This window comes from Nicotiana sylvestris, chromosome 5, assembly GCF_000393655.2.
Source record: "Nicotiana sylvestris chromosome 5, ASM39365v2, whole genome shotgun sequence".
Classification (NCBI taxonomy): domain Eukaryota; kingdom Viridiplantae; phylum Streptophyta; class Magnoliopsida; order Solanales; family Solanaceae; genus Nicotiana; species Nicotiana sylvestris.
Window position 1 is genome coordinate 9,482,129 of NC_091061.1, and position 12,797 is coordinate 9,494,925.

General features: G+C 34.6%; 1 protein-coding gene and 1 non-coding gene across 2 annotated transcripts; both read left to right on the plus strand.

The window, feature by feature from the left end:
* The first annotated feature begins 79 nt into the window (after positions 1–79).
* On the plus strand, positions 80–10,190 carry LOC104225305 (proline transporter 2-like). The gene is made up of 7 exons (XM_009777076.2): positions 80–397; positions 6,498–6,722; positions 6,939–7,033; positions 8,096–8,285; positions 8,379–8,503; positions 8,784–8,999; positions 9,604–10,190. Exons 1-7 carry the CDS (start codon positions 268–270, stop codon positions 9,979–9,981), a joined length of 1,359 nt encoding a protein of 452 aa, XP_009775378.1. The 5' UTR covers positions 80–267; the 3' UTR covers positions 9,982–10,190.
* Positions 10,191–10,406: 216 nt separating this feature from the next.
* On the plus strand, positions 10,407–10,508 carry LOC138869918 (U6 spliceosomal RNA). The gene has a single exon (XR_011400158.1). It is a non-coding gene; the product is annotated as a U6 spliceosomal RNA (small nuclear RNA).
* Positions 10,509–12,797: the final 2,289 nt, after the last annotated feature.

Here is a 12,797-nt window from a genome sequence, read left to right on the forward strand (position 1 = left end):
CAAATTATGCAAAATGGGCAACGGGAGTATATATTTATAGTAGGAACAAGAATTTGTCGACTCTCCCATCCAACCACCAATAATTATAGATCAATTCATACTATAAATGCTTCATTTCATTGTGTTTTACGTGCAAAAGGTATCACTCAGCCATTCTGCTTTGTCCTCTTCACATTCATATCCAAATTAGAACTGGATTCTGAACTGTATTTTTGAGTTTTTTCATTGAAAAATTAGTTGTTCAAGAAATTAAAATCAGTGTGAAAAATGGGAGAAGATAAATACAGGGATGAAGTAGCAATTATTTCTACTCCATCACGTTCACAGAGGTTTAATGATGATCATATGGTGGCTTTAGAAGTTGAAGTTCCTGAAACTCTTCATCAAGTTGGAACAGGTTCTCTCTTTGATCTTTCTCTTTGTTTCATTTCATCTTTAGTTTTTCCTTTTTTGTTATTTTTTTTGGTTCTTTTCGTCATGTTAATAAGAAGAGGAATCTTGGAGCAATGGTAAAGTTATCTCCGACCTAGAGGTCACGGGTTTGAACCATGGGGTGTGGTCTTTCCCTGAACCTTGCGTGAACTTGTGACCTATAGATCATGTGTTCGAGTCATAGGATGTGGCCTTTCCCACCAACCCTGGATGAACGCGAGATACCTTGTGCATCGGGCTATCCTTTTCCACTTTGTTAATAGTGAAAAGTATACCATAACAAGAAAATATTCGACGTAAACAAGAAATGGTAATTGCAAAGTTGAAGTATAGTGATGAAGTCTTGAGTTAAGATTTAAGAAACTGAAGTTTTACTAATCTTACAACTTCATCTCATAGAACTTTAACTTTCACTTGGAAGTTTATGTTCAAATACATAACTACTCAACTAATTTCATAATCTTTTTTTCAATTTCAACTTCAAATAAACTTTTTATTTTCAATTTCAATTTGAATTTTGTCTAAACGCATACAAAAAGTGTTATCATTCCAACTCTTTAGTAACACATACTTTGATGAAGTTGCAGGAGTGTTCCTGCTAACAATGTCTACCTAGCAGTTAAAAAGTTATTTGCGCTCAATGTTTACATCAAATTAATGAATTCAAGAAACTTGTCTTTTATATATTACTTATTTAGTTTGGTGTAAACACCTTATACGAGTAAGTATTTATTCGGACTAAAATTCACCTTGTTGCACCAAAAGAATATGAAACTTTAATATTAATCCGACGTGGATGTTTTTCTTTAGTTTTTCACTTATATGTTTCTATTTTTAGAACACCGAGTCAAAATAATATGGATGTTTTGCTTTATTTTGCACTTATTTGTTTCCATCTTTAGAACAGTGAGTCAACATAATAATTGTGGAAAGTGAAACCTTCCGGAGATTATTATAAAGAGAGTAATTTTTCTTTATTATAAGCATCATTTTCAAACTTTTCAACGTCTGTCACTTCAAACTGGGGCGTATACACCTTGTACTATGCGGTGCTACGGGATACCGGTCGAAATTTTTTATTAGTTATGTATAAGAAAAGTAAAAATATTAGGGATAAATATAAAAAATGATACCGCTTACAGCTACAATAAGTTATTTATTTGTTCAATTCTTTAAATTGTGACACCGCTTATGAAAAATCCTGCGTACGCCACGACAAGATCTCAAAGAGCAGTCATATTGAACTGCTGACATCATCAAATCAAAATTGTGCTATATTCTATCCTAACTTCTAAAAGAAGTCATTTAGTACATGTTAATTAAGCAAAATATTTAAGATATATACTAAGGATAATTTAGACAAATATTAAAGATTATCAATTCTAAAAGATAGATAATATACCGAAGGTACTACACGTTTGGGCTCTATTGTTCGAAGTGATGGAACTTGTACCTAGTCTGAACTCCCTCTCCAATTTTTTATGGGATTTTTTCTTTGCTATACAATATTTAAAATTTATTTACCAAAATTATCCAAAAAATTTCTTACAATTTATATAGAATCTTTTATTAATGCATTAAATTAGGAGACTTTTTTGCTTGAAAAATGACATAACTGAAGGGAAGGAAGCCCAAATTGTCCTTCCATCTAAATAAGACTCTTTCCAATTGTGTATTACCTATTTAAGCTATAATTAGCGCAATTTTCTCTCTGTTTGCCATAATTACTTATTTTAAGAAAAGAATAATGTATGGTACAACAACATACATATGAAAAATAAATTTCATACAAATTTAATACAAAATTTGATATATCTACAACAACGTACATACTAAAAATAAATTTCATACAACTGATTATACAATATACTAATCTACAACTTTCATATATCATTCTTATCTAATTAAATACAACTACAACATCAGACAACTCAAATATAATTTTCATACAAATTTTATACAATATGTCTTTTGGATATATTTTGTATATGATTTGTATATATTTCGTATGTGGTGTGTTCTTCTGCTTCTTCTTCGAATTTCAATATGAAAATTCAGTCAAATCAAATCTAATCTTCACCAAATACCCTCAAAATCGAGATATAAACTTCATAGAATTTTCTCAATCATTTGCAACAACGCCCAATCCAAACAAATAATATTTTTTGAAAACCTAAAATCAAATTCAAAGAGTCAAACACCTTTAAAAATTTGTTGATTGATAATTTTAATTCGAACACCAATTGTGCAACATGAAAGGAAATTGTTAAGTTACTCTCTTAAAGGGAAAAAAAAAAAGAGAGGATAACAAGCAGAGTAAAACAAAGAAAGAAAAATTGGGGAATGAACAGAGAAGAAGAGAGAGAGACGGAGAGAGAGAGCAGGGATGGGGAAATAACTGATTCCATATTCTATTTTTAATATAAAGGGATATTCACTAATACTAATTTGTATATAATTAGTAAATTGTATATGCTCATATAATTAATTTAAAGCTTAATTAGGGAGGGTAAATAAGTTTCATATGTAGTATAGATAGGTAAAAAAAAAATTATTCACGTAACTTAAAAAAATCTTGGCCTGAAAACGTATGTCTGAGCATTAAAAGCTTCGTAGGAAGATAATTAGATACAAAATTTGCTATGGAGAAACAAGAAAAGCTTCTCTACTGCACATTTTATAGGCTCTATTTTCCCTACTCTTTTTCTTTTTGGTGTCTGACTTGTTCACTATCTTCCACGATATAGAACAAGAAAAAGAACACTTGTGTTTGTACAAAATTTATGAATAAATACATGTGTTATTTAAGTAATTTTTTTTTTGGTGGAATGAAAAAGTCTCCTGAACAAGTACAACGAAGGAAAAAACTCTAGCTTCTAGCTATATAAAGAAAGTCCCGCACTTACTCAGCTTTGTCCAAGTTGTTGCGGAAGCCAAATGTATATAGTGTGAATGAGTCACAACTACTATACCAATAATTATGACAGCCGCTAAATAATAAATAAGACAATAAAGCAACAATAAAAGGAACACCAGAATTTACGAGGTTCGGCCAATGTTGCCTAGTTACTTCCTCGGACACAGCCAATATTTTATTCCACTCCAAAAATACAAGTGAAATAATACTAAAGAGAGAAGATACAAATGTCTTAAGAAGATAAGAAGGCAAATGAGAGGTGTGTTTAAATCCTAAACATTAGGCCTCCTTTTATAGGGAAAAATTCCCTACCAAATAGCTAAACCATCGATGTGGGATTTGCCAAATTCAACACAAGTAAGTCTACTTGTTATCCTATTCTGTACAAGTATTTGTCCTGCCTATCTCCTATCTATTTATATACTTCTTTCAGCCATCAGAGGCGGACCTACGTTGATGGTTGAGGGATCACGGGACCCTGTTATCCTTGGCAAAATATATATATATATGCATACAACTGGGACCCCTTAAATATTTTTTGTGTGCCCCCAGACAAAAAGAGGCGAACTGGAGGGGTGATTTTGAGGGGGCGTTTAAGTTTCTAGCTTTGCTGGACGTCGTGGGTCCAAAACCCAGTTTCACCACCTTCTCCTGCTTCACTTTTTTAGTTTGATCTTTTTTTGAATTCAATTATAGTTTAGTTTTAATATATAATAGTCAACTTACTTAATTTTATTCTTTTTCAAATCTCTCCCTTAAAATTAAAGGCCTCAAATTGCAATTTATCGTGTTTCAGAAGTAGAAAAATGCAAATCCTAGTTTAGTTTTAATATATAATAGTCAATTGTTTCAAACTTTAAAATTTCTAGCTTTTTGTCAATTAAAAAAGGGGTCTATGATCAAAACGGTGTTTAAACTTCAAAAATTATAAATAAAAAAAAACTTACTAAACAAATCAAGATTAAGGGTGTGCTAATAGTTAAAAAACTGAAGAAAAACCTCAAACTCTTAATTAGTTGTCATTGTCAAGTCAGAGTTGACGAATATCCGCTAATTTGTCAAAGTGATTGTTGAAGAAAGTTGTGGAAGAAGGATTTGCATTTTTCTACTTCTGAAGCGCGATCAATTGAATTTGAGGCTTTTAATATTAAGGGAGGGATTTGAAAAAGAATAAAATTAAGTAAGTTGACTATTATATATTAAAACTAAACTAGGATTTCCATTTTTCTACTTCTGAAGCGCGATAAATTGCCATTTGAGGCTTTCAATTTTAAGGGAGAGATTTGAAAAAGAATAAAATTAAGTAATCAAATACCTTCCCTTCCGTAACATCTATTTTGCGAAGAAATCTCTCTTTGTTCTATGATTTCTATTTCTTTAGAACTTCTTTTTATTTGTACTTGGATGATAAGTCATCATAATCATTGAGTTTTCAAAGAGTTTCCCGCCAAATTTTATCGCTAGTAATTAGCATACAATGGTACCCCCGTCGTACTCAAATCCTAAGTCCGCCTCTGCCAGACATCTTCTATCCTTGTCCCTTTTCCGCTTGCTGAGTATCTCCACCACTCGAACTCTGCATTCTTCTTTGATTTGCTCGCATACTCTATGTGATCTAGAAACTGAATTCTGCCACAGGGCTTCATTCCTCCCTTTCCATGCATGGTAATTAGTTGCTGCCAATACTGCATATTAGAACTTCCTACTCAATTTGCCTCCCATTTTCCTGGCTATTCTTTTTCATAGGAACTGTCCTTCAAAGTTCGTGATCCTTATCTTTAACCATTGGAGTATTTCAGTGATGCATAGCTTGGAGAAGTGACACTCATAGAATAAGCATTCAACATACTCTGGTGCACTTCCACATAGTACACATAGACCATCTGAGTTGATTCCTCTGCGAGCTAGCCTATCCTTTGTGAGCAGCTTCTTCTGCATAGTCAGCCAACAAATAAAGCAGTGTTTTGGAATGTTTTGTTTGTTCCAGACCCATCTTCCCCATTGGCATGTGTCCAGGTTCCCCTTCAGCCAGGAATAGCCTTTTTTGATTGTATACTTTCATGTTCCTGATTGCCATCCTCCATGAGTATAGCCCCCTGCCAGTTTGTCTCTTATGTGGTATATTTTTTTCCAATACCAGCTATTGTCCTGTGCTACATTGTACTGCCACCAATCTACATTTTTAAGGTAGATGTGGTTGATCTGTTATTTAAGTAATTATATTGTATAATCAATGATTATTTTAGCTCATACTATAAACTTTTATGATTAAATCACTTAATTTGGTATAAATACTGAGTGCGTACAATATTTTTACGTAAAAATTTATTCGTATTTGATATTTATACCAATCCAATAAATTTATAACATGTATTTGCACATTGACTTCTCTCACTTAACCATAATTAGTAAATATATATTCTTTAACTCATTAAATCAACAATTAACTGTTGTAAGTTGATATGGTTTGGTCCATAGGCACACAGATAAAATTTTACCATATTTTACCTGGAAATAGCTCATACCACAATTGCCATTGCAACTGGCAAACTGCGTATTCTTTTTCCCTCCGAATGGATATGATCTCAAGAATATGGTCTATTAGTTTGAGAGACAATATGCTCATGAATTTTGGCTTACTTTTAGGATATTCTTGGAGAAGTGTAGTATCATAAGATTTTAAGTTCTATGTCTTTGACGATGTAAAAAATATTTATATCACTTATTAGGTAATTATAGATAAAACTCTTGATAAACATTAATTGATAATGTAATAAAATCGTAACTAACCAGCTATTATAGGTTAAAAATAACTGATAATATTGAAAAATCTTTAGATTATAACATCACTTCATTATAATTAACAGCTAAGTTTCATAATTGGTACCAATTTTTTTATATTATGTTATAATATATGATCTTTATAACAACACTTCACTATAGCAGCTAAAAAATATGAACAAGAGAGAGATTTGACTCTATAGGCAACTGACCATAATAAGTGGTGGTGTAAAAATTAGTTACACCGAGATCTAGGAGTTGAATAAGAAAAAAGAGCAATGTCCAATCTCTTATGTATATTTATTTTTTCTATTTTTACTTAATTGTAGTAATTTTAATGTGGAGTCTTCTGTTTTGCAAAATGTAGATTCATGGTTTCAGGTGGGAGTTGTTCTAAGCACTGGTATCAACAGTGCCTATGCTCTAGGATATGCAGGCACAATCATGGTTCCTTTGGGTTGGACTGGTGGTGTCATTGGTCTTGTTTTATCAACAGTTATATCATTATATGCAAGTACTCTTATTGCCAGGATTCATGAATATGGTGGAAAGAGGCATATCAGATATAGAGATCTTGCCGGATTTATGTATGGTAAGAACAAGTAAACAAGAGAAAGTTGTATCATTGTGACCTATAGGTTAGGGGTTCGAGCCTTGGAAGCAACTAGCCAGGCCAGTGATTGGCTGTCTACATCACACCCTTGGGGTGCGACCCTTCCGCGGAGCCTGCATTCTTTTCTCTTAAGCTTTACAAGATTTTAATTCCTTTGAATTTATAGTTGAAATTGAGACTTGGTTAATATTGCAGGTCGGACAGCTTATATAATTGTGTGGGCATCGCAGTATGCAAATCTTTTCTTGATAAATATTGGATTCATCATTTTAGGTGGAGAGGCCTTAAAGGTAGGATGAATTCCCCTATCCTCTGTTCCTCTGTCTGAGAATCTGTGAGCTTGTTATCATGTCAGAGTCACTGGCGGAGATAGGATTTTGATTATATGGGTTTTGGATTTTTAGAATCGGTAACTTATTAGGTATTGGATAAATTACTAGTAAAATGACACTATATAGCCGCTGTCAAAATAATAGTTGAAAAACTAATATGTTTTGTGTATATATACATTTCTGTATGTTAGATGCAAAAATAAAACAAATTTTATACACTTTTGCAGCTACCGGATATAAATAGCTTCGACCGCGGGCTAAAAGTGATATTTGTCCTAAATTATTTATACATATTAAGTGGATTATTTAGCACAAATACTGAATCTGGGCCAAAGCTATGGGTTCTTCCAAACCCGTAACCGAAATCGTAGCTCCGTCTAGGGGAGAAATTCAAAAATAGCCAGATTTACAAGTGGTCATTCAAAAATAGCCACATTTTCAAAAGTTATCGAAATTTAGCTACTTTTCATGTAAAGATAAATCTGAACGAAAACACTGTTCAAAATCCGGAAAAATACTCCAGCATAATATACTGGAGTTCCAGTATAATATAATTTGCTGGCTCCAGCATAATATATTGGAGTTTGGAGCACCGGTGCTCCAGTCTCCAGTATATTATACTGGAGCCAGCAAAGTATACCGGTCCAGCATAATATGCTGGAAGTTCATACACAGGTGCACCGAACTCCAGTATATTATGTTGGACCGATCTGTGTTGCAGCATTATAGTAGTTATTTTTCAATGACTTGGCAAACGCCGACTATTTTTGAATGACCAGTCCGAAAACTGGCTAGACCGTGCTATTTTAACCTCCGTCCGTGGTCAGAGTCCAAGCTCATGGTACATATTGTCTGGTTTTGCCCAATTAACCTTACGATTGCATATTGTGTGAAATTGTATTTTGCCTTATATAGCACTTCATCTCAATTTCCATCAATGCGGAATTAACAGATTTAATTTTTATTAAATCTGTTAATTAGTAGACATGATTCTGAAACAATTTTGTTTATGATTGGCAGGCTTTCTACCATCTCTTTAGGGATGATGTTCATATGAAACTAGCAAACTTCATCGCGATTGCTGGATTAGCATGCGTTTTATTCGCCATTGCTGTTCCCACCTTGTCATCACTAAGGACTTGGCTGGTGATTTCATCAGTATTCAGTCTAATTTATCTCACTATAACCATTGCTTTAGCTCTTAAAGACGGTATGCATCTCTCCTCTACGTCTGACGACAACACCAGATATGTGAAATTCTTTTACAATACGGCATATTTGATTACTATCTGCGTATTTGCAGGTATGAATGCTCCTCCTAGGGACTATAGCATTCCTGGATCAAAGATAAACAGAATTTTTACAACTGCTGGTGCAGCTGCAAATATTGTTTTCGTATTCAACACCGGAATGATTCCAGAGATCCAGGTAACTAACCTCGAATTCGATATATTCTTGTGAAGAATGGAGAACTTTATCAATAAACTTGTTGTTAGGTGTTTGTCCTGATTTGCTTATCATATTTGATTTGTCCTGATTTGCTTATCATATTCGATATATCCACATGACACCTGATTATTTCGATCCTAACACTTGTGTCATTAATAAACTCAGCTCTGTACCAAAAATATTTGCAATTGACTGAAGTATATCTAGTCTATGACCTCTTTTTCTTGACTAATTTTTTAAAAATCTTTTTCCTTAACAGGCTACAGTGAGAGCACCTGTTGTTGACAACATGTTGAAAGCCTTATATTTTCAGTTTAGTTTAGGGGCTGTGCTTGTTCATGCTGTTACTTACGTCGGATATTGGGCATATGGATCCAGTTCATCTTCCTATTTACTCAACAATGTCAGCGGTCCGGTTTGGGTTAAGGCACTGGCTAACATCAGCGCATTCTTGCAAGCCATCATCGCTTTACATGTAATAATCTTTCCACTTTCATCTTACCGTATTGAGTTTAACTTCTATATACTGTTGGGTTTTTAGTTCAAAAATAGTGTGAACGGGAAATGGAGGGGAAAATGAACATTGTGGAGAAAAGCTCATTTGTTAGGTGATATATATAATTGCACTTTTTCTATATCTTAAAGAGTTGAGAAGAAGTCAAGTTCCTCGTCATCATTGCTCGGCTTCGGATTTGGTGAGGATTTCCTTACGAAAATTCTGAATTATCCTTCTTTATAAAGAAAACAACAGTAAGTGTGATTTTCAATCTATCTTTGAGTTCTTTGGTTATTGGGGTTTTACTGCTACAGCAGTGAGGGTAATCCGTTATATCCTTGGAGGAAATAATCCTAAATCTCGGGTACTAGGAGGGGATTAAGTTCCTTAAAGAAACACTGTGTTTCCAGAATTTAATTTTCGGATACAGAATACTAACAAGTCTAACATACACTTGTAGTATAAAAAACTTTTACGCGCACAAAAATGATAACTACAGTTAACCGTCCATTTAAAGAAATCAACTCACTATAGTATTATTACTCCATTCTCATGTTACATTGCCTTATTTTGCTTATTGTAGATATTTGCGAGTCCAACATATGAATTCTTGGATACAAAATATGGGATTAAAGGAAGTGCAGTTGCTGTTCGGAACCTGGCGTTTAGAACTCTAGTTAGAGGAGGTTATCTAGCGGTTACTACTTTCCTATCTGCTCTGTTACCTTTCTTGGGAGATTTCATGAGTCTCACTGGTGCTATCAGCTCGATTCCACTCACGTTTATTCTTCCGAATCACATGTATCTTATTGCCATGAAAAAGCAACTGTCGTCGTTACAAAGGAGTTGGCATTTGGTAAATGTTGTCTTGTTTAGTGTCATATCTGCTGCTGCATTAGTAGCTGCATTCAGGCTTATAGCAGTGGACTCGAAAACTTACCACGCATTTGCTGATTTGTAGTTTTTTAAGTCATTATTTGGAGGGGAATGTCCCTCATGTTATTCTACTAGCATTCAAATTTATGTCATTTTTCTTAATTCTTGGCCTCAGTGAGGTATATGTTTGTCAGTACATTGGACGAATGATATTGTAAAACTGATTCAGATTGATGTTGGATGAAATATGTAAAGGAAATCAAGTTTTGATTGTGAAAGGTCAGTTGGTATTTATTAGTAAATGTGCAAATTGACTTCATGTGTTACATCTAGTCTCTTTTATACAATTTCATGACAAGGTGTCTCCTCATAATACAGTTAGTTCATCTTTGTTTGCAAAGTGTGTCAATAGTCAAACAACTTCTTTTGCTTCTTGTAGTTATGGAAACGATAATTATAAATGTAAGGGGGACGGGGGGAGGGGGCTCGAACTACCCCATATACGCTATTGTTCCTTTGGCACTTTTGATAAAATTGAAACGATACATAGAAAATTAGCATGACCCCTGCGTAAGGATGATATACATAAATCGAGAAAACCAAATCTTTTACCCCTCATATGCTCTTTGCCAGAAAGCATAAACTCATGATTAATATCCTTTTCTTTTTTTACTGTAGCATAGCATCTTAATTATAAAAACAACATTCAGGCTGCAAGCATAAATGCTTAAGCTCAGACCATTCCCTTTGAAAATTCATAAAAAGGAAATATTTTTATCATATATGTTAGGAAAGTAGTGATTTTCCCTATAAATAGTTGTCCTAAAAATAAGAAGTTAAGCATAAGTGAGAAAATGGGAGAAGATGGTCACAACAACAATGACGTCTTTGTTTGGAGCACTCCTCCCAACAAGTTGTACTCGGCAAATCATTTGACATTAAAAGTTGGTTGTTGCAGAATATCGTGGGTTAACTAGCACACAATCATACACAAAGTAAATAGAGAAGAAAAATCAACACAAGGATTTAACGAGGTTCGGCCAAGCCTAATCCTCGGGGCAAAAGCAGAAAGAGTTTTTCACTATGAATGAGAAAAGAAGCACAATACAATCTATAGAATCCCCAACTACAACCCCTATATATAGATCCCAAAAGGTTCCAAACATATATGAGAAAGGTTTCTCAATTTGACAAGGACTATAGGTTTTCCTTTTCCAAATCTATTAGGATAATGGGTTTTCCTAAACCTATAGGGACTATGGGTTTCCTAAAAATACAAGGAAATAATTCAAGCCACAAATAACAAATCTTCCTCTTGGCTTGAATTCTCTTCATCAACATGAACAACGTCTCTCTACCTTGCCCTCAGCCCTCGCAAGGGCTCTATTGAGTACTACACACACCAATCAAGTCTAGGCAATGCCTAAACTTGTTGGCCGGGACTGCCTTGGTCATCATATTAGCTGGATTATCATGCGTAGACATTTTCTCCACTTTAACAATCCCCTTTGATATAATGTCTCGAATAAAGTGATGTCTGGCTTCAATATGCTTCGTCCGCTCATGAAACAACTGATTCTTAGTAAGATGAATGACACTTTGACTGTCACAAAAAACTTGTGTCTTCTTCTGAGCTAGTCCAAGATCACTTACCAAGCCTTGTAGCCAAATAGCATCTTTAACTGCTTCCGTAATTGTCATATACTCAGCTTCTGTGATAGACAAAGCAACGACAGACTGCAAAGTCGCCTTCCAACTGATGACACTACCAGAAAGAGTAAAAACATAGCCTGTCAGAGATCTTCTCTTATCCAAGTCCCCTGCATAATCTGAATCGACATAGCCAACTAAGGATTCACTCAACTTGTCTTTGTAAAAAGTCAAGCCTACATCTGCAGTACCCTTCAAGTATCTCAAGATCCACTTCACCTCCTGCCAATGTTCTTTACCAGGACACGCCATGTATCTACTCACAACACTAACAGCATGTGAAATGTCAGGGCGAGTGCAAACCATAGCATACATAATGCTGTCACACCTCCTTTTTGCGCGCCCTCCCCGAAGGGTTAAATGCGCGAGAGAGTTTTTCCAATTTAAGTGACAATATTCGAAATGGGATTATTTATTTAATTCAGAGTCGCCACTTGGGAAAGGTTTGGCTTTTGGTGTCCCAAGTCACCGGTTTATCTTGAATCCCAAATCGAGGAAAATATTCGACTTTTCCAAATGAAGTCTGCGAACCAGAAATTCTAAGTAAGGAATTCTGTTGACCCGAGGGAAGGTGTTAGGCACCCTCGAATCCCGTGGTTCTAGCACGGTCGCTTAAATTGTTATAATGGCTAAATATCTGATTTAAATATATGTTATGACTTACGTGCTTTTATTAAGTTTAAACCGCTTTTATTATTATCATTTATTTTTATAGAATTGCAACGTCGTGAAAATGCATCTCGAACCACGTCACAATCAATGCACCCGTGGTCGTCGACACATTTTGACTCCGTTGAGATTTGGATTTGGGTCACATCAATGTGCACCCGTGTTTAAGAAGGTTAAATTATTAAAGGTGCGCCTAAAGCAACTAGCGTATTGTTATTTTGGGAAGGCCGTAAAATTCGCTAAACGGCCTGTCCCGAATTCTAAGTGTTTTAATATATACATTTAGAGGGCCCCGCAGCTTGTGCATTTTTTGTTTGTCGAGGCTCGTCTCATTCTATTTATTTAAAGGAATTTGCAACGTCATGGAAATGCATCTCAAACCACGTCACAATCAATGCACCCGTGATTAGAGACATATTTCGATTTCGTTGAGATTTGGATTTGGGTCACATAAATGTGCACCCGAGTTTAGGGAGATAGCATTATTAAAGGCGCGCCTAAAGCAAACTAGCGCATTATTAT